The sequence below is a fragment of the Ambystoma mexicanum genome, chromosome 6p (genome assembly GCF_040938575.1).
Source record: "Ambystoma mexicanum isolate Mex_15411 chromosome 6p, UKY_AmexF1_1, whole genome shotgun sequence".
Classification (NCBI taxonomy): Eukaryota; Metazoa; Chordata; class Amphibia; order Caudata; family Ambystomatidae; genus Ambystoma; species Ambystoma mexicanum.
Window position 1 is genome coordinate 1,379,705,900 of NC_090935.1, and position 21,170 is coordinate 1,379,727,069.

The following is a 21,170-nucleotide window of genomic DNA, read 5'->3' on the forward strand; positions in this document are numbered from 1 at the left end:
GGGGACACCAGCAGACACACGATTTCCCAAACCACCGATGGTCCCACAGCCAGCCAGGGGCCCAACGAAGCACACACTCAGGCAGTCAAAAATCAAGCCAGTCTCAAAAAAACTGCTTAAAGAACTGAAGCGTACAGCTAAGACAGGACAGACAACCAAACAGTCAGGTAGCACAGTAAGCAGAGCGTTTGCATTTTACATCCGCCCAGAGAGTGTGAAGCCAGTGTCCAGTCCGGGAAGTACCAAGCACAGCCCACCAGCCTTTAAAAATCACATTAAGTTGTCACATATCGGAAAACCACGCAGAAATGCAGAGCCGGTACCTTAGCACAGCGAGCAGAGTGCTCCGTGCAACATCGGCTCAGAGCCTGCCGATGCAGGTTCAAACCCCGGCAGGGACAAACTCAGCTTTTCACCTCTCCAAGGGCGATACATTAGCGCCACACATCAGGGGTAATAATAATACAGCACTTAGATATCTGAGGGACATAATTTTAAGTTTAGCAGGGCCAAGACCCAGCAGTTGCCCAAGGTGCTCGCACCAACAGCACACATACCAAAGTGAAAGCCTAAAGACAAGGGGCAAGCCAGCAAGGTACAAAGCTGAGCCAAATAGGGCCAAACATCAACCCACAGCCCTAGCCTAGAAAAAACACCCATGCATGGGCATTTCACTCTGGGACATAAGGTAAATAAAACGTTTAGCAGGGGCAGAACTCAGTTATATTCCCAGGTGCTTGCACCAACAGCACACATACCAAACTGAGAGAGGAAAGATTAGAACAACCCCGAAACAAGGAGTCACCAAATGAGAAGCGTTCCAGACAGTGGGAGTTCCTGTCGCATGCAGCAGGTAGTACACGGGATGGCGACCAGTTTTCCAGCTTTCAGAGCGTGACAAACCACAGCAAGGGCAGAACAGGTTTGAGCCATTCAAGGAAAACACAGAAGCATGTTTCCCTGGCATCTGATTAAATCAGAGTCCCGGATTTGAGCATATCCAATCGAGGTGGGTTAAGAAGCAGCATCAACACAAGAAAGCAGGACAAACGAGCATAGATCATGCCAGAATAAAAGCCCAGGCTTGCCACAATGGGCAGCCAAAGTAACAGAACGGGCGAGATATCGCTAAACATAGTCACCATCCTCCCAAACCGTACAGAACAGAAAAGAGGGGGAAAACAAAAAGGGCCAAGGAACACTAAAAATAAGGTGTAAGTTCAAGCACATAGTTGGGCCATAGCATATGAGCACCCCTTTTCAACCGCCGCACTCAATGCGCTATGCAGATTTAAAACACACACTCGATAAAGAGAAAAATCACAAGTCATGTAGATAATACATAGGATGCTAGAAAACAGGGCGAATCAGCCCACAAGGCAGCCAAAATACTCTGAGAAAATACGAGTAAGAAATAAAGCAAACAAGAGGCCAACGCCCGAGGCGTGGGGCCAGAAAGCTGCAAGTAGCACTGAACCTGAATACGGGTTCTAAAAAATAATAAGCTGGCAGAAAACATGGGTGGACTGTCCCATAGGAAACCCGGAAGATTTCCCAACAGGTTTCCGCACCCCGGGTCTCTTGGGGGAGGTAACTCACTTTTCATAAGAAAAGGGTTGGGCTTGCCAAAAATATGTACGATGGGCCATTTTGAACAAATATTTCCGGGGCCCCCTTTTTTGGTCCCAGTCCACCCCTGGTGGTAAAATATCACGCAGCCCAAGGTAACAGGCCAACGCCGCGAGGGCCGGACCAGAAAGCAGCTAATAACAGGATAACTGAAAATAGGTTGAAAGAGGAGTAATACTGGAAAACAGGGGTAGCACGGGGGGGCCCCGATAGGAACAGGTGCAAACACTAGCACAATGCGGGAAGCAAATTAATAAAGCTAAGCCAACCCGCAGCGAATAGAGTGATAAAAAACCTACTTCAACCGAGGGACCAGAAGGCCCCTCTGAGTGGGGCTGAGATAATTACTACACCAAGTTATGTTATGTTATGTTATTTTGCATTTATATAGCGCCTTATGTACCATTGGTATGGTCTGAAGGCGTTGGTAGGTTGAACGCCCTCGGGAACCGAAGTTCAAGTCACTAGAGAGAGAGTAGAGAGAGTCAAAGGTGCGTGTGAGCACCGGGTAAGTGTGCAGCTGGTGTGGCATTTGTGTGGTAGCTGCTTCTTAGTGGTAGGTGTGGTGGTTGAGAGATCAAGAGTATCGGCCTCATTACTGGTCGGGCGGTCCGAAAATAACAGTGGTGGTAAACCCGCCGCCACTGTTAATTCCGGACGGCCCGATCCTGATTCCTGTAGGCGGGAGGTGGCGTTCCCGCCAGGTCCGACCTGGTGGGTTTACCACCACCCGCCTGCAGGCGGACGAGGAAACACTGGCAAGATCACGAGATGGTGCCGGTGTTTCCATGATCCCCATTCCCATTGAGTCCGATAGGACTCAATGGGAATGGGGATTTACACCATTCCACCTCTGGAATTCCCGGGACACCGGGGTTTTAATGCCCCGGTAATTACAGGAATCACGGAGGCGGAATGGTAATATGAGTCTGGCAGTAACCAGGTCGTTTTACCGCCTCGGTTACCGCCAGACTCGTAACAAGGCCCTATGTGTTCGTTCTGGCCGGTTTTTATCCAGACCGATTCTGGCTGCATTATGCCTGAGGAGAACGCCTGGCTGGAGGGTGTGTAACCAGCAGTGTTTAATTAGAGTTATGGGGAGTATGAGGTAGATGTTGGTATGAGAACAGCTATACCGAATGGTGTCATAGTATCGCTGTGTTCTAGTTGAGTGGTGGTGTAAAGAAGAGAATAAGCGTGGAGATGTGATATGGTGGTTTACATTAACATTTCTAAATTCAACCAGGGCACACTATTAGGCACATTTCTAAATTCAACCAAGGCACGCTAATAGGAAAACCTATAAAGTCAACCAGGGGACGCTATTGGGCACACTTCTAAATTCATCCAGGGCACGCTATTAGGCACACTTCTAAGTTCAGCCAGGGAACGCTATTAGGCACACTTCTAAATTCAACCAAGGCACGCCAATAGGAAAACTTCTAAATTCTACCAGGGGACGCTTTTGGGCACACTTCTAGGTTCAACCAGGGCACGCTATTAGGCACACTTCTAGGTTCAACCAGGGCACACTATTAGGCACACTTCTAAGTTCAACCAGATGCACGCTATTAGGCACACTTCTCAATTCAACTGGGCATGCTATTCTGCACACTTCTAGACTCAACCAAGTCACGCTGTTAGGCACACTTTTAATTCAACTATGCTAGAGAGAGCATTTTCTAAATGCACTTTCAGGTGCAATTATGTCGTGGATATGCTATAGGTCAGACTTTCTAAATGTGATTATGACACTTCTGAATTCGAGTTTGCACAGAGAGGATATTAGGTGCTCTTCTAAATTCAACTATGCACAGAGAGGATATAAGGCATTCTTCTAATTTTAATTTTAAACAGAGAGGATATTGGGGACACCTCTAAATTCAACTTTGCACAGAGAGGATAATAGGCAGCCAGATTCAATTTTGCACAGAGAGGGTATTAGTTCCACTTTCAACCAGGGCAGGTCATTAGGCACACTTCTAAATTAATTTTCTAAATGCACTTTCTAAATGCAATTATGCCACAGATATGCTATAGGGCACACTTTCTAAATGCAATTATACCACAGATAAGCTATAGGGCACACTTTCTAAATGCAATTATACCACAGATATGCTCTAGGGCACACTTTCTAAATGCAATTATACCACAGATGAGCTATTAGGGGGACTTTCTATATGCAATTATACCAGAGATAAGCTATTGGGGGACTTTCTAAATGCAATTATACCACAGATAAGTAGATTGAAATAGAAGGGGGCTCAGAACCAGCAAGACCGGGAGCAGTCAGGATAAGAGCCACCCTACCCAAGGGGCAGGCAAGGTTACATTTTCCTAAACAAACTGGTTTTATTGATTTACTAAAAAAAGAAACAAGCTTAGGCAGCCATGCAAGGGGAAATAAGAGGCCAACACAGGAAATAGGGCCACACATAACTGCAAGCCATCCAAGAGCGGGCAAATAGCGGGTTGATGTTTAGAGCACTTATGCACCCTGTTTAAGGTTAAGACCAGTTAATGACAAAGGTCCAGTACCAGGCACGATCAAGGGGCGAGCCCCAACTAGAAGGAGCAGACAACTCAGCTAGGGGAAAAGACGAGCAACAACTTTTGGGGGAACCTGGACAGCCGGTAACCCATCCAGGTCATGGCGGCACAGGCAAGAGGGGGTAACCTCGGGACCTGATGTCCAAAAGCACAGCATATTATGGTTATTGTAATTACGATTATGTTTTGTTTTGACCATAAGTGTGCAATAAAATCTCACTGCCTTTTATTGCCAACACTTACCCAATGTTTCCGAGTACTACCTGGGGGGAAAAAGGTATGGGGGTTTTGTCCACCCAGGTTATGTTGCCACTCTGCCTGCATATGGGTCCACCAGTTATGGGCAATGCCATAGGCACCAGGCGAGGCCTGGTAACCTGTGCCCCATGGCAGCCAGGCAGGGGAGAGGGACGAGCAGCAGCCCAACAAAAGAGTGGGCGGTGCTCCACCCTCTCCCCCAGCACACTACAAATCAAGACACCGTTGCCTCCGGCTTGGGAAGAGCAGAAGGAAGGGCGAGGTGTGAAACAACACCTCGCCCTTCCTCCCCAAGGGGTACTAAGCGCCGGGGGCAGCAAGGTAGGCAGGAAACAAGAGTAGTCTCAGGCACCACATGGTGCACTATAGCCGTCAGCATCAGCCGGCCGGCGGGCGGCACCCAGCGCCCCACACAGGCACAACAAAGACCCAGGGGCAGCCCTGGATCTAATATAAGGAGCTGCGTGGCAGCAAAAAAACAGATCAGCTTGTGTCCGTGCACGGGGAGCCAAGCGATCCAGTTTGGGTCCTGAACGGGGTCCCAAACAACAGAGTGCTCTGCAAACGCAGAGTCTCTTCTTTTTCCCAGAACCCGCCCATCCTAGAAAAAGGGCGAGAACAAGAGAAAGAAAACCGGCAACTGACCGGTGACCATACACTGTCGTGGGACAAGAAGGCCTGCACGGGTCAGAGGGGGTAACCTCGGGACCCAATGCCCAAAGCACAGCATATTATGGTTATTGTAATTATGATTATGTTTTGTTATGACCATAAGTGTGCAATAAAATCTCACTGCCTTTTATTGCCAACACTGCCCCAATGTTTCCGAGTACTACCTGGGGGGAAAAGGTATGGGGGTTTTGTCCACCCAGGTTATGTTACCACTCTGCCTGCATATGGGTCCATCGGTTACCCCAAAGCACAGGTTGATGGCAGTGATATTAATGTGCAGGCTTTGCGTGTCCTAACAATCACTGAGGTACCTGGACGCCTCCTCTAAGCCAGTGACCCTGATCAAAAGAAACCCGAGAATGGACAACCGTAGCTTGCTCCTTGCTGTCATGTAGCAGTATGGTGGCCTGCTGGCAATACTGTGACCTTTACCTGACCTGTAATCCTATGGATCAGGAGATACTGTAGGAACATGCGGTGGACACTGATCCAATATGGCAGGCTGCATTTGCATCTACTCCCTCACCAAGGAGCTTTGCGACGCGACACTCCGCCTTACACATTTCCCACCAGGAGTCACAGATAAAAGTCTAGCAGATATTTGATCATTCAAAAAGGATCTAAAACATTCTGATAGGTGCCTGAATGGGATGATGTTATGTACAGACTTAACACATGCATGAAATGAAAAATGCATGAGAGCGAGAAGAAGGAAGACGCATGTCGGATTCAGGGCTCATTAAAACTGCACAGCAGACATTGAGGGGCTTGTTTGATCCCCTTCATAATCAACTCATCAAAACTATGGGCGGGATTCGCAAGGTTTGGGTTCTGTGCAAAGTTGCAGATTACTGCAATAATTCGAAGATGTGCTTGTAAACATGACGTGTACACAGCACGCCTTGAATGTGCGACAGGCATCTTCTAATCTTCTCCATTTCTAATCGTTTTCAATCCAATATAAAACTTCTGGGGCCAAAGTATTTGAACGTTGCCCCCTCCAATGTTGCTGCGTGTGTGATAGGGAATGAAGCATACAGGGTTTGATCCCATTTTGTTTTCACTAGGGCATACATCAATGGGATTTGTTGTACTATGTTTGCTGTGTAACATAAAATAGATGCTCTAAACAGATTCCTTTTTATGTTATGTATGAACCATACCATAGCACACAGTCAGCTTCTTTTTTGCCTTTGTGCAAACACATGTAGATAATATGGATTGGAGGAAAGTAAAATGTGTGTTCCATTCCCTATACCAGAAGCAACACGACTAGTGCTAAATTAATTTACTCCCTTGTTGCACAAGGACAAGCCATTGATAATCTGGCCCCTGCTGCATATCTGACATACTCCTAACATTCCGAATTTGCTGCAGAGAAAGTCTTTATGAGCTAATGAGACAATTAAGGAAACAATATGCATTGGCCGATTGAAAGGGCACATGTGCCACAGGGTCTCCTCCCACAACTCCTGCAAGCAAGTCATGAACCAGACTTCTGTTCAGGGGGAGGGCAGGCTGGCGCAGGCCCAAAGGACCTCCAGCCAGCAACTACATGCCTATGTAAGTCTTGGGTGCCCAATACTTAAATATACATTGGACACCAGAACCTGCGGGATAAACTGTTAGGATCAGCCTTCCAGCCTTCATGGGTGTATGTGTGCTGTGGTGTGGACAGGGCCGTCGCAGTGACTGCTATTTTTACATTCCCACCCGTTTCTTGGGCAAAAATGTAAAAAAATAAAAATAAAAAAAATACTTTGCATGCTAAGAATGATAATTCTATTTCTATTTCGGGCTCAGGAAATGCAGGCGAGGATTTGAAAACACTACTGTCTCATGTTCCCACTACCTTGTGTCTGAGGCCCGGCAGAGGGAAATAATGCCACAGAGACGAGACAGCCGATCCTGGCTGCGCTTTCCTCACAGGCCAGCACCTCGGGGGGCATAAATAGCCAGGGCAGAGAGAGCAAGTCCTCTCATCCAGCCCTGGCAGCAGCAACAAGTTTTATAAGCAAGTATACCGTATCACAAATAAGGGCAGTGTATTTGGGTTCAAGTACGGGCACCGGTCTTGCGGCATTGGGAACCGCAGGCATTTCCGCACCTACACAAAGGTGTGCGCAGTAAGCGGCTGCAGGGGCATTACTGGAAGGTAATCGCAAGCGGTGACTGCCGAAGCAGGCAGGAACATTCCCACCAAGGTGAGGCATAGGTGGCGGGCGAGTGGAAATAAATGCCCGGGGGGTGACTAGGGAGCATTTCAGTGCCACGTGCGATTAGAATGCAAGGAAGGAGGTTAGGTTTTGAAACAGCCCAAGCCAAAGGTGGGCAAAGATTGGTTAAAGGGCGCTTGTAACTGCACGGGGAAGGTATAACTTAGAGATACAAAGGTTTGACGAGTGATGCAGAAGTAAGGATCACCACAAGTGCGAGGGTCACCTTTGAACAGAGTTTCTCAGAATGGTGCAGAAGTAGGGTCACAAAGGAAAGAGTAACCGTGTGGGTGAGGCCCACTGTTTGCATTGCATGAATTTACGGGTTATTCCATGAAAGGGATTTATAACGCGCATATACACAAGTGTTGACCGGGTTGTGCATTGTAGGGCACATTTCGGGGGTGGCTGATATGAAGGGATTTATGCACACATCAATACAATATTATACCAGCATGGGAAGATGTAAGGAGGACATCTTTTACACCCCACTTTCGGGCATCTGCGGAGTAATGTGCCGAGGCGGGAACACCAGAACGCTAGCAAGTTACAAGGATTCTGGGCCACGGCCAGTGATTAATTTGTGGTGGTGTTTACCGGTGGCGAACACCGCCACAGTTTTGTCGGCACCAGAACTCATCATGGCTCTCTGTGCGCAGTGCACGGAGATGGAGGCATTCATCAAAGAAAGTTTAACACTGAAAGTGTTAACTTTCTTTGATAATGCAATCCATTATCCCCTGTTGTCAGTAAGCCAGCCATCCGCCTCCGCCTGCCTGGTGCCAGGCAGGAGGCAGCCTGCCGCGCTCTCTAAAAACAACAAATTGTGGGTGGGGGAGGGTTGGGTGGATAAGGCCTTGGAGAGGGCATGGCGGAACGAAGCAACTTTCAGCTTCTGTGTGCGTAATCGGAGCCCACTGTGTTTCACAGGGCAAGGCTGTTTGTGTACCGAACCGCCTGCAATGAAGTTACGGACTGCCGTTGCCCGCTTGACCTATTGTGTTTTTTAAAAGTGAAGGCAGTCTAGAGGCGTCCGCGGCAGGTAGCATGGAGCACACTGGCGGCTGGCCCCCGCTTTGACTGAGACTTTTTGGGGTTCCCTTTTGCACTCCGAAGTGGGTACATACACTCTCGCAACTGTGTGATGTTAACGATCCCCAGGGTATGGTATGCAATGCCATCTTTCCAATGCCAAGGATTGGGAGTGTCCTTGAATGTCTGACGTGCAGAGCATGGTACGTCCCAAAGCACGTAAGGTGCTTAAAGGGCATTTAGGATTGCCTCAAAATGTACAGTAGTGTCATGTCATAGGTCCAGGGGCGTAGCTTAAGGGTACATTCCAAGGGATGGGATCCCAGAACATGTGTGACGTCATGGGGTGTAACTCTTCCGGGATTCCTGCAGGCCTTTTAGTCAGGCGATAGCAGGTGTGGTCAGAGTGGGACACCGCATTGAGGGGTGGTGGTCACGGTGAAGGTTTGCTGTTTAATGCATGGTGCTAGGACTGGAGAGGGACTTGAATCTGACAGGTTCTAGTGCACCGAGCTCTGTGGCCCATATCGTGTTTAAGTGATTGCTGAATGCATTAGAACGGCCGGAAATGCGGGTATAAATTACCTTTGCACATGGGTATTTGTGTGCCCGCTGCCCCCTCCCTGGCTGGCTGCCTCAGGCGCAGTGGCCCTGCTTCTGTATACCAGCTTTCTTCCAGCGCTGCAGCTTCATGGGCGACTTCGGCGATGTGACGCTGGGGCTGGGCACTGCTTCAGGAAGGGGCCTGCCAGTGCCATGCAGTCTGGCCCAGCCGGGATCTCCTCTGTGGGAACTGGGATCCTAACTGCGTCACCGCAGCACCTCACCCCGACTGGCCAAGCACATCTTAAATTGGCTTTCCCTGCTGGGAGGTAAGCCCCTTTTAATTAAATGCATCTGCGTGCCTGTGACATTTCTTGGAAGAAATGTAATTCTGAGAGACGAGAGGCCATGGTAGCAGGAGTGTCCCAGTCGCCATTTTGCTAGATTCTGGAGCAGGTCTCTAAGGACCTGTTGCAGCACATGAGTGTCCATATAAAGTTCCCTGAGGGTGAGCAGATATCTGAATTGCCACCATTGTTTCTATGCAATATCATCCTTCCCCAATGTTGTAGGCGCTTTGGTCTGCACACATGTGCACATTGTTCCACCGAGAGGGCATGAAATAATATTGTGTAACCGAAAAATGACAATGTGCAGGTGGCCTGTGTGTATTGTTGGGAGAACTTCACGGGCTCAGATAATGGCTCGTTCACATTATGCAGGAGTACCCTTCCAGCACCCATTACAACATTACCTCATGAGCGAGGGTGGCTATTATGTAAGTACTGTATGTACAAATGTGTGCTAATACTAAGAAGGAATCTCTCCTCACATGCTGGGCACAAGCAATCTGCTTTAAATTCGTTGAGCAATGTTAGTAATGAGCTTCTTGTGCTGTCTTTACAGTCCATATGTCTTAAAACTGTAGCTTTTTAAGCCTATACTCCATTCACATACATCTGACGAGACGAGGTAACGCACATATAGGAACACTATTGAGTGGGCTCCTGGCAATTTGAAAAGTAGGTTCACATGCAGTGATAGAATATTACCAAAAAAGTAGTGCAACACTGCTCCTGACCATTTGTGTTCACTTCAACCACTGTTCACATGCCTACACCAGTTCGGTGGTGATTTCATGAATGCTTGCTAAAATATCTCGAAATATAATGCTGTGCTGCTTGTCACACAATTCAGCCACCAGGTTTTGACAACCGGCAAGGTGAAGCTCGCCCAGCATACGCAGATTTTAATGAGTGGAATGTGTACCGAACCCTCTGTTCCGCATATGGACTGCCTTTGTCGCCTGATTTTGTCACTCCGCTACCTGTCGGACTACCATCCTCCTGCATCATATGGACTGGATTGCCACCTGTTTGTCCACTGCCTATTGCTCACAAGAAATCCCACTCACGAGATACATTGCACTCAGCAAAGCACCCGCCCGTGTCCCGAAGTCAGTGACACGATTCTCACGTTTCTAGAATAATTGGTAAATGCTCTTTTCCAAGCATCTCGTGTCTCCTTTCTGGTGTGGAGCTATTAAGTGTTCCTTTCTTCTACGCAATTGCGGATTGAGTGATTCACTACCTTTTCTTTATTCTCCTGCATTGCTGCATATTGCACGCAGGCATGCTTAGTTGCAAAACTGCAAATCCCAGAATGCAATGAAAAAACACTGAATGAACATATTACAAGTGACACAGGGCATTTTTGCAAGTAGGGTATAAAGACAACTAAGTGACCCAGAATGTAAAGTTAAACAAGCATTGGCAATGCTAACAGTTTGGGCCTTTGTGTAGGCATGAGAAAGGCACTTGCCAGGCACATCTGTAGTGGTATTAACTGGCCATTCATGGGAGCAGGTGCAAAATGGTGTGAGTCGAGTACAGGGAATCTAATAGCAGTGCCTGGCAAATGCCCAATACTTATCCACAAGCCAAAACTGTTGGCTTTGCCAAAACTTGTTTTAACAGGACTTAAGTGAAGGACCCGCCCAGTACTTATAAATTGAGTGGCTGAAGGAAGACCTGGTAAGACATTTTTATTATACCAATAGCGGCTTTACAACTCCAGTTAAGTCATTACCTCTCAGAAGACTACTTTGAAAAAGCACTGGCAGGTCCTTTGGGTGTAAAGTTTGATGGTAAGGCTTAATTAAAGTGAGCTCAAATAGTTGCATCGAGGTGGTGCGTGGGGCGGGGAGAAGCAGGAACTGGGTGGGAATGGCCAAGGCATTAGCATGGCCATTAGCAGTCAATGTGGGGGCACATAAGAGGGCAGGGCAAGAATCAGGAGCCGGGCAAGTGTACACTTCTATCACAGACGGGTGCAGATAATTGTGTCATGTGCATGTGAAAAATACATGATTCCTGACATGAATTCCAGAGCATAGTGGATGGAGTCTGGTGGAGACTAGGTGACATGCTAATGATGTGGGACGTTTAGTTTGGACTCTACTGGGTGACATACTGTACTGTAGGCTTAACGTATATTTACTTCCTCAACCCATGTGTGGTCCTTCCCCATCCATCCCACTACTAGCCCATGCCAGGAGTTGATGCAGTGCCAAACATGTGACATGGAGCAGCAGCAGTGTGATGTGCTGGTGGTGGGCCGATTCTAGCACTGAGCCGGCATGGTGGCACGCACCATGCGCGGCGCCCACCAGGTCCGGCATTAGGTTGGGCAAGATTTTGCACTTATTTTTTTACAAATTAAGCACTGGCCACGCCTGTGGCTTAGTCCAAATGACAATATTAACAAATTCTGTGTATATTTACAGATCACAGGGGATGTCTTCAAGGTAAGGCACCAGAGGTGGTTTGTTAGAAGGAAGAAGGAAAAAGATCTGTGGTACGGAAAGGGGCCTACTGGGGGCTGGAAGTGGCTAGCAAATGAAATAGGCAGCAAATTGACTGCCACAGGGAATGTGAACTGGGGCCAGAGGGATAATCGACATAAGATAAGGGCCACGGCACTGGCATTAAGCTGGGGTAGCAGTAACCTGGGACTCCGTGAGGAGTTGCTCAAAAGGGCTTGAAAGATACACAACTGTGGTCGACATTATATTAATCAACAAACTCTTGTTGCACAATTTTGTTTGCTTTCTTACAGCAGGGGCAACATGTTCAGCCAGGGATCTCCAAGTTTGTTCGACAGTAGGGAGGGCACTTCCAACAGTGGAAGGTCCTATGAGAGCCAGGAGGAGGCCCAGATGGTGGCATGGTTCCAAGAAAGGGTCTGAAATAAAGGTGCAGAATGGGCAAAAAGAATGGTGGAGCAGTCTCTGGGGGGTCCAGCACCAACTGGATCACCGGACACAGGGGTGCCTCCAACAGTTCCAGAGGTGGTGACACCCACCCCGACCAAGGGAAAGCGTGCGCCCAGGAAGCAAAAGGGAAAGGAGCAATACACTGTAGTGAATGTGTCTCCCAATGTCTCTATTCCTTTGTCCACAACAGAAATGTCCCCAAGCACAGGTACTGAGCAGTCAAATGGGGCAAGCCAGGGGATTCAGCCAGTAGCCTGTGTAAACACTGGTCCAGTGGGGGCGGTAGCGAACACGTGGACAGTGCCCCAAAATGTGTCACAGCCCGGGTAAGCGGGCAGACTATGGAGTAGGCAAAATTGGAAATGACTAGATTCATGGACCAGATGATGCTCCGGTTAGGACAGGTACCTGTGCCACCTCAAGTGGGTAACGGGGTGGGCCCACTTTCCGTCTGGGGTCAACCAACAGCGCCGGTTGCAGTTGCAGGGGCACAGGTAGGACTCCCAGGGCAGGTCAGTGGGATAGGGGCACCGGGCAATGGGGTACCCCAAACAGCGATGGTAATACCACCAGAAGGGATGCCTGTGGGTTCCGTGGGGTCCAATAGGGTGGTACCATCGGAAGGATTACCAATGACATCCTTGGGTGCTGGGACATCCACGGGAAGCAGCGGGGCTCCATTGCCCCGGTACTGACCGGGAGAAGTATGTTGTCTTGGTACATTCATAAGCAGGTGAAAGAACAAATATGGGCAAAGGATTACTTTGACATATTTTCAATGCTGACATCTGAAAATGAGGGCCCAGATGTTAATATATCAAAGGAGGAAAGAAAAAGAGGCAAAAGCAGTGCAGGCCGGAGGAAACGATTGACAACTGGTCCAAGGCCTTCTCGCTGTATGCTACAGTAATGATGGAGAAGTTCCCAGAACAAGGGACTGATCTATGGAATTACAGGGATACCATAGTGGCAGAGCATAAAACATACGGGACTTCGGGTTGGATTGATTACGACAGGGGTTTCAGGCATAGAATGGAATTTATGAGGGTTGGTTCACATTCATGGGTGGCCAGGAAAGGTCTACCGAGCCAATAAGAGACCCGACTAAGGTTTGGCAGGGTAAGTACAGCGAGGACAAGAGGGAAGCTTGGCAGCCCTTTCGGAAAGACAGAGGGGCAGGGGGAGAGATGGCGGTAACAGAACAATGGCACAGGGGAGCGGCAGGGGCACCTCCGGGGGAGACACAGCCAGGGGCACGTTCAGGGGTTTTAATTCAGGGTACTGCCACTTCGGGCGGCAATGCATATTTGCCCAAGCCTGTAAAAAATGTAAGGGCTCGGGCTCTTTAGGGAAGCATTTGCATTGGCATTCTTCGGGGCTCTCCGGGTCAGCGAATTAGAGGCAACAGGGAGGGGTGACAACTCGGGAAGGGCACTGGCTCCAGGGGATGTCACATTCACAGAGGGCGGCCTCATGGTAAAGGTCAGGAGATCAAAGAGCGATCAGGCCAGGAGGGGCACATCAATCAACTTGTGTAGGGTGGCAGAACAGTCCAGCTGCCCCACTTGGCTACTGTGCCAATGAGGCCAGCCGGTGGTAGGTACCTCTTAATACACAAAGACGGGTCGCCACTGACAATGTTCCAATTCCGGAAGGTGCTGGCCATGGCTTTAAAGAAAGCGGGGTGTCATGGGGAAAGATGGTCCACACATGGTTTCCGGATAGTGGCAGCAACAACAGCATTTCAGGCTGGGATGCACGGCCCAGCGATCCATGGGTTGAGAAGATGACAATCCGACAGGTATAAACTATACATCCGCCCAGGGGGGCAGAACAACCCAACCCCTCCAGGGGAATAGGGCAGGTTCCACGGAGACAACTGAATAAGGGGGGAGGAATGAGAGAGGGCAGAAAGGGTAAAAGGTTTTAACAACTATGCATTTTGGTTTCTTACAGCTGGGCTTACCATATGGATAATTGTCCACTCATTTATCAGCAGAGCAGAGAAATTAGCCCATACAAAGCCGGGGCGGGGGGCCAATTCGGGTTTTTAGGGACACAGAGCTGGTGTGGTTAGGCACCCCAGGCATGCGTTGGCACTCACTTCTCCCTGCGCTGTGCAGGCAGATCAACAGGAGGGCCCCCCCGAGGTTGTTGGTAGTGCACCTTGTGGGGAATGACCTTGCAGATTTGGGGAGAGGGCGATTGATGAGAGTAATGCAGGAGGGCATTAGGATCCTAACAAGAATGCTGCCTGCAACAGAAATAGCTTGGTCAGAGCTGATCCCAAGGAAGGGTATGGCGGGGAGCAGAGTGCAAAGCTGCAATGGAAAGGTCTAGGACGGGGGTGAACAAGAGCATGGAGCGCTTCATGAAGCAGGAAGGGCTGGTTTTTGTCAGACACCTGGAGTTATGTGAGGGGAAGCCAATAGATTTTGCGGCAGACGGGGTGCATCTATCAGAGCACGGAATGGGCCATTTCAACTTAGGGCTATGGGGACTGATGGCAAGAACTGGATGTAAATAATGGTTGGTGAGTACTATTAGGAGGAGGAATTTGGTGGGGGCATTTTGGGTCGTGGGAGGGGCCACCCCAAAGCATGGCGGAGTTACGAGGGCGGTCCCAGAGAAGGAGGCACGCTGTGGCTGGGCCGTGAGCTACAACCACTGGCTGCTTCAGGCAGGATGGGGTGACACGGGCGCTGATTCCACTAGGGACGGTTGGGACTCCTCAACAACCGAGGCAGTGGCCTTATTCGCTCCATACTCTCTGGAGGAATGACTGAACTGGCAGTGTAATCCAGGGTGGGCCGTTCTCGCAAGAACGCAATGGTGTGAGATGGCTCACAGGCTTTTGGACATGGGACTTTGTAAGGCGGGATTGGATGGGCCACCCGGCAAAGGACCATGGTGGGTGCCAGGCTGTCATAAGACCTGAGCAGGGACTGGGGGTCCGCCCTCATAAGATGACTCCAAATTATGCGACCATATGTTTTTTCCAATAAAATGTTATATATGTTTCCAACTTTCAGAAGGTCTCTGACTCTATCATTGGGGCAAGCAGGGTGGAAATGTTATACATGTGACTGATATGATGTAAGGGCCAAAGAGTAGGGGCTAGCCCCGCTAAGCAGGTGCGCCAGCCCACGCAGGGGGCACTAGAGGCGCAGCACACATAGCGGGCCACCCCTCTGGCCGTCCCCTGCGTGGACTCGCCTCCTCTAGGGAGGACGCAGTCAGGGCGCCCTCTGGGGTCTGGCCAGAAATGGCCGGCACCTCGATGGGCATAAATAGCCAGGGTCGAGAGAGCAAGTCCTCACATCCAGCACTGGCAGCAGCAACAACCACCCTCCCACCCAAAACATTAAACAGGACTGCGACAGGAAAGGGGGAAGCTTGGGTAGGCTCAAGGGAAGGGTGAAGGGACTTGTAGATGGGAGTTGCTAGAGGAGGGAGAGGTCTTTCGGACAAAATTGTTTGTAAAGAGTGTTGGTGGCTCTATAGGAATGTAATTTTAACACATTGTTTTGCATAGGTGATGTTGGCATTGAATGTACTAACTAAATTTTCTGTCGCAGGCGGAGTTACGAGGGCGGTCCTGGAGAAGGAGGCACGCTGCGGCTGGGCCGTGAGCTACAACCACTGGCTGCTTCAGGCAGGATGGGGTGACACGGGCGCTGATTCCACTAGGGACGGTTGGGACTCCTCAACAACCGATGCAGTGGCCTTATTCGCTCCATACTCTCTGGAGGAATGACTGAACTGGCAGTGTAATCCAGGGCGGGCCGTTTTCGCAAGAACGGAATGGTGTGAGATGGCTCACAGGCTTTTGGACATGGGACTTTGTAAGGCGGAATTGGCGGGGCCACCCGACTAAGGACCATGGTGGGTACCAGGCTGTCATAAAACCTGAGCAGGGACTGGGGGGCCGCCCTCATAAAATGACTCCAAATTATGCAACCATATGTTTTTTCCCAATAAAATGTTATATATGTTTCCAACTTTCAGAAGGTCTCTGACTCTATCATTGGGGCAAGCAGGGTGGAAATGTTATACATGTGACTGATATGATGTAAGGGCCAAAGAGTAGGGGTTAGCCCCGCTATGCTGGGGCACGAGTGTCAGAGCTGAACGGCACGTGTGCAGGCACGTTCAGATTGATGAATACAGCCACCCGCAGAATATCAGCTTTGCTAATATGTAGGGTGACTAGACGTTCCGGTTTTGCCGGGACCGTCCAGGAATTAGGACCCCTGTCCCCATATCCTGAGAATTCTTTAAATTTAAAACACATGTCCCAGTTTTGTGTTACAACCACAGCTGTAACCCAACAATTTAAGCTGATATGTGCTGAAAATATTTATTTTATGGTATGGTCCCATGGGCATGGGGTGCCATGACATGGTGTGTGACTGAGGTGGGGCGCAGGGGGCTTGAATGTGCTTCGGGTGCCAGTCCTACTTTTATGTTTCTAACCTGTCCCGGTTTTTCATTTTCAAAATCTGCTCACCCTACTAATATGTGCATGCAAGCTTGGCATAGGTATGGTCGAGGAAAGGTGCAGTGACGTGTGGCCCGTGTGTGCATTCTCTGGCAAAGCGTTAAGTGTCCACATGTCCTTCTTTTCTGCACCTTTTTTTCAAAAGGTATGATAATTGGCAAGGCTTGGATGATATCAAGGCCACTCTGCATTTTCTTGAACTTGAGCAATGTCTCTGACTATTCGGCTTCCATTTTGATATAATGACATTAACCATTTTTTTTTTCTAGGAAAAATTACAGTATTCTTCTTGCGTGCAATACATAATATTGCCTACATTAAAACGTAGCCGCTTGATTAAGTAGATGGGCATCTGGATGTACCATTTTTAATGTGCACCCTTTGCTTCATGAGCGTCATCTTCTCTGAGCTTTGCGGTGCACATATGCCTACTTTTACATTTGTGTCCACAAAGGCTCCTATTTGGAGGATGGGGTGCATTCTACGAGGGAGATGTACACAATATACCCACTGGAATTCCACGCCTGGCTTTCAACGTGGCCCAGCTAAATGGAGAGCTGCCAGAAAGAATTGCACCCATTTAGCTACTGCACAGGGAGCTGCTAGGTAAGTCGCAGCTCTAATAACATTGAGCATGACACGTGGTTCCATCTGCAATGCTTCCTAAGGCACCCACTTAGCCATCCTGCACCCCCCGCCGCGCTCCCTAAATCGATCTTAATGAAAAGGCAATTCCGAGAGCAGTAACATGATGACAGGTACATCCCAGGAGAATTGGGCAGTAGACTGATATTCTGCCTCCGAGGAGGACACACGTGAAGCTGTATAACTGACTGGGATGTCCAGTCAACATGCTGATTGGGGGTTATTCCCCTAAGGATCTGCCCTTCTTTAAGCTTTTCCTTGATGGGACTCTCTTTTGGAAATTAGGAGGTTTGTTTATGTACTATGGGCAGTCAATCATCAAATATAGTTGGTCTAGGTTAAACATTGGTGTGGTGGCCTTGAATGATAAAAGGACACTTGCTTAGTAGAACGCAGTGTTTTTTCTGCCACCTGGAGTATACGGAGTAACAGGGGTATTTGAGTCCAGGGCAGGAAAGGAGCCACTACTCACAGTTCTGTTCTGGAGCCCTACACAGTTATCTTCACTTCATAGCACAAGTCAAAGAGTGCTGGTATCCGTTCTAAGCTAGAGCTCCCAGAGGGCTGTCGTCAGCCATGGAGTTACGCTCAGCTCAAGGGGCCTGTGGATAACAGGCTCTGGGAGGGCTAATACCCCTCAGCAAGAGGAGCACAAGGCTTGTGTTTACACTGGTGCCTCTGCTCCGGCTCTGGCACAAATCGCACTTTTGTTGCGCTTCACGCGCAAACTCTCGCGAGATCTCCAAGCCAAGATCTCGCGAGGGGATCCCCCACAGTTGGATCACTTGAACCAGCTGTTTCAATCAATGACTGAAATTGACATTTGTCAGCAGCGGTCAGCTAAGCGGTTACAGGTGCTATTTCCTGTTTCCCTTGGCAGCAAAGATCTGCCCCTAAGGATGCACTACCATGCTAGATTTGTTGGCCAGGTGAAATAAAACGTGGTGGGAAATATCCGCACTCATGCCAAATATGCAGCCACATGTGCATGCGCCATTTTTCTTGATTTGATATTGGACCAAGTTACAGAAGAAATCAAAGCAGGCATGCATCATTTTTCATTATTTACAAATCGGAATCAACATGCAAATGAATCGATCACCTTGAGCACAAGCGTAAGCAGGAAAGCGCTGATGCAGAACGGAATGAAGCTGCTGATGAACCAGCTCAGCCTGTAGGTGCCATTGTTAAGCCCCATCATCCGGACCATTTCCTTCAGGCGAGCCTCCTTCTCGTACACTATGCTTTTGACAATCATGGCCACAGAGTAAATCCAGGCCAATGTCATATAGAGTGGAAGGGAGCGTGAGAGGGAGCGCATGAATCTAAACACGCCACAGGGGAGAGAAGGCAGAAAGAGGACAACTGTCAAGCATCTGTATGGCATAGTTCATCAATACCTTTATTTCGGCCATAAAAGTACATCATGACACAAGTAAATCAACAACAGTAACACATAAAACATTTTATCCATATAAGTAGATCATGTGCAGTGTCCCTGTAGCCTACTTATGTCCCCAAAGGCACCACTTCCATAAGTGACTCCTGAGCCCAAGCAGCACAGACCTACCATCTCAATGTTCACCACAGCGATTTGGCGGAGAAGGAAGTTCCCAGTGTCCTTTTCCCCAATGGGCCTGCATTTGCGCCTGACAGCATAGGCCAGAGGGGCTGATTTCGGGGTGGGCATCAGTGTTTCTCCCTGGGTATGCTCTAACTTTTAGCACAGTGTTGGCTGGGAGGTGACATCTTCTAACAAAGACCAATATGCTTTTTCCCACACTTTGCTCCCTAAAGTCAATTTGGACCTAATTATGGGTACTTTCCCTCTGGTAAGGTAGCCTAGTACACCTTAGGATCTCCCCCATGTTATGAATAGGCAAACTCGCACATCCCGGATGCAGTGAATACACTTATTCTCAAGGGTCTACCTGGGCTCATTGTAGTTTTGGGGCAATTTCGGGAAACTATGTAGATACGCAGACCCTCACCTTCTGGGCACTATCCCCTTGCTGGAGTTGGCCATAGTATTCAATGGCACATAGCCAACCCCGCTAGATACCTTTCCCATGGGAGCATTGGGCAGAGGACCACGTTCACCCTTCCTGACCTTCCTGGTACTGGTTTGTGAGGATTCGATTGGAATGTCCTTCTGAATGCTTAAAGAGTAATCTCACCCCCTTTGGGCTATAGGGGCTAGCGATGTGTTGACAGCGGGACACTTTTGGTTTTCGGTTCTCACACCCACTCGTAGACCCCAGACTAACAGGGTTAGGGTTTGCATTGTTAGGAGAGGTGACAAGGGGGACAAAAGGTACAATCAACAGAACATGTTGGTCCCCCTTTTTGCACGCCTGGATGGTAGAAACCTCTTCATTGGTCCCTCCCTTCCCATCATCTTCCAGCAGCAATTGGAGGAGTTTTTTAATTGACACCAGCTCAAACAGAAGACGTTTGCATTTGCATGCGTGGGTCCTTGGGTCATCCATCCCCTCCTTCTCAGCGTTATGCTTTGGTACTGATCCTAAGTGGGGAGGGGAGTCTGGGAGGGAGATATGGTGAGAAAAGTTGGCACCAGGTTGTAAGTCACTGTTGACCACTGCCAGTTCATTCTGCGTCGGGACATTCCCTGGGCCTCTGGTGGTCATGATCGTAGTGGTTTTTTCACTGATGCCTGCCGCTAATGGGGTTAGGCCCCCACCCCAGTCTGGTTGAAGCGAGCTCCAGCGTATCAGAGGTACCAGTGATGTCAAGATTGACTAGAAGAGACTGCCTAGAATTCAGGCCGTTGGTAGCAGTGGTGGTCAGAATAGTGGTCATGGTGGCTGCTGGGTTGTGAGTATCCTGGAATTTTAGACTTCCTGCGGCCACAGATGGACAAGGTCTTTCCAGGGCCAGTGACATTCTACTATGCTGATCCCCAGGCATTGACCGGCTGGCCACAACATTGGCTAAATCCTCAGTATCCTGATGGGCAAGTCTGCAGGGAGCATCCATGCCCCTGTTGCTGTTGCTGGGGCATATTCCAAGGTTGTTGGCCTTAATGGCCTGCTCAATTGCTTTACCCCCTCCAGGAATCCAAACTTACAGGGATGTTAGTATTGCTGAGAAACTGGTGTATTTAGCTAATAAGGGTGTGAGCCTCCCCCATGGATCTTGAGAACACATTGGGCTTTTTCTTCATTGCACCTGATGATGAGTGTGGGATTTTTCTCCTGACGGTTAACTTTTACGTTTCGGCGAAATCAGTGTCATAATGAGCGTGTTGGCGGGTGGGGTGGCTATGTGTTTACTGGATGGTTGAGTAGTACTCTTTGAGTTGTCATAGGCAGTGGAGAACATTTTAGAGACTTGGTAAAAATCCAGCTTGACAGTTGTTTTCCCAGGAGCGCGTATTTGTGTGGCTGCTGCAAGAGTGCAACATCATAGCTCCCCCCACCCCTCCGCTCACCTGCTCTGGCGTCCTCCGTGTCCTCTCTCCCTGTTAGCAACTGGTTTTCCGTGGGGGAGTCCCACGCCAACCTCCGCTGCAGACAAAGCCCATCGACCTCTCCCCGCGGACACTGACTATACGCTCAGCAGCAAACTTCTTCCAGCTCATATAGTGAAGTAAATGCCATACAATGTGAGGTGTGGAATCCAAAAAGAAGAGGAAATGCTTTGTGTAATTTTCGGGAAATTAATGTTAATATGCTCATGTAATAATGTCAAATGTTTTATATAAAGCATGGTTCCATACTACTATCGGTTCTAATTGCCATAAGAATAGGTCCAGATATTTCTCGATTTAAGGGCACTCGAATGATTGATCTTCGACTGGTGGACTGTTGTGTCAGCTGTGCAGGGACGT

General features: G+C 49.0%; 1 protein-coding gene across 2 annotated transcripts in view; it reads right to left on the reverse strand.

Moving 5' to 3' along the window:
- LOC138510440 (phospholipid-transporting ATPase ABCA1-like) overlaps window positions 1-21,170 on the reverse strand; it is a 2,356,352-nt gene that overhangs the window by 1,148,522 nt on the left and 1,186,660 nt on the right. The window contains exon 15 of one of the 2 annotated variants that reach the window (XM_069626098.1): window positions 18,423-18,645. The exons of the other annotated variant lie outside the window; for it this stretch is intronic. Coding sequence (XP_069482199.1) covers window positions 18,423-18,645 — 223 coding nt within the window. The remainder of the gene's footprint in view (window positions 1-18,422; window positions 18,646-21,170) is intronic. 2 annotated transcript variants of the gene reach the window in all.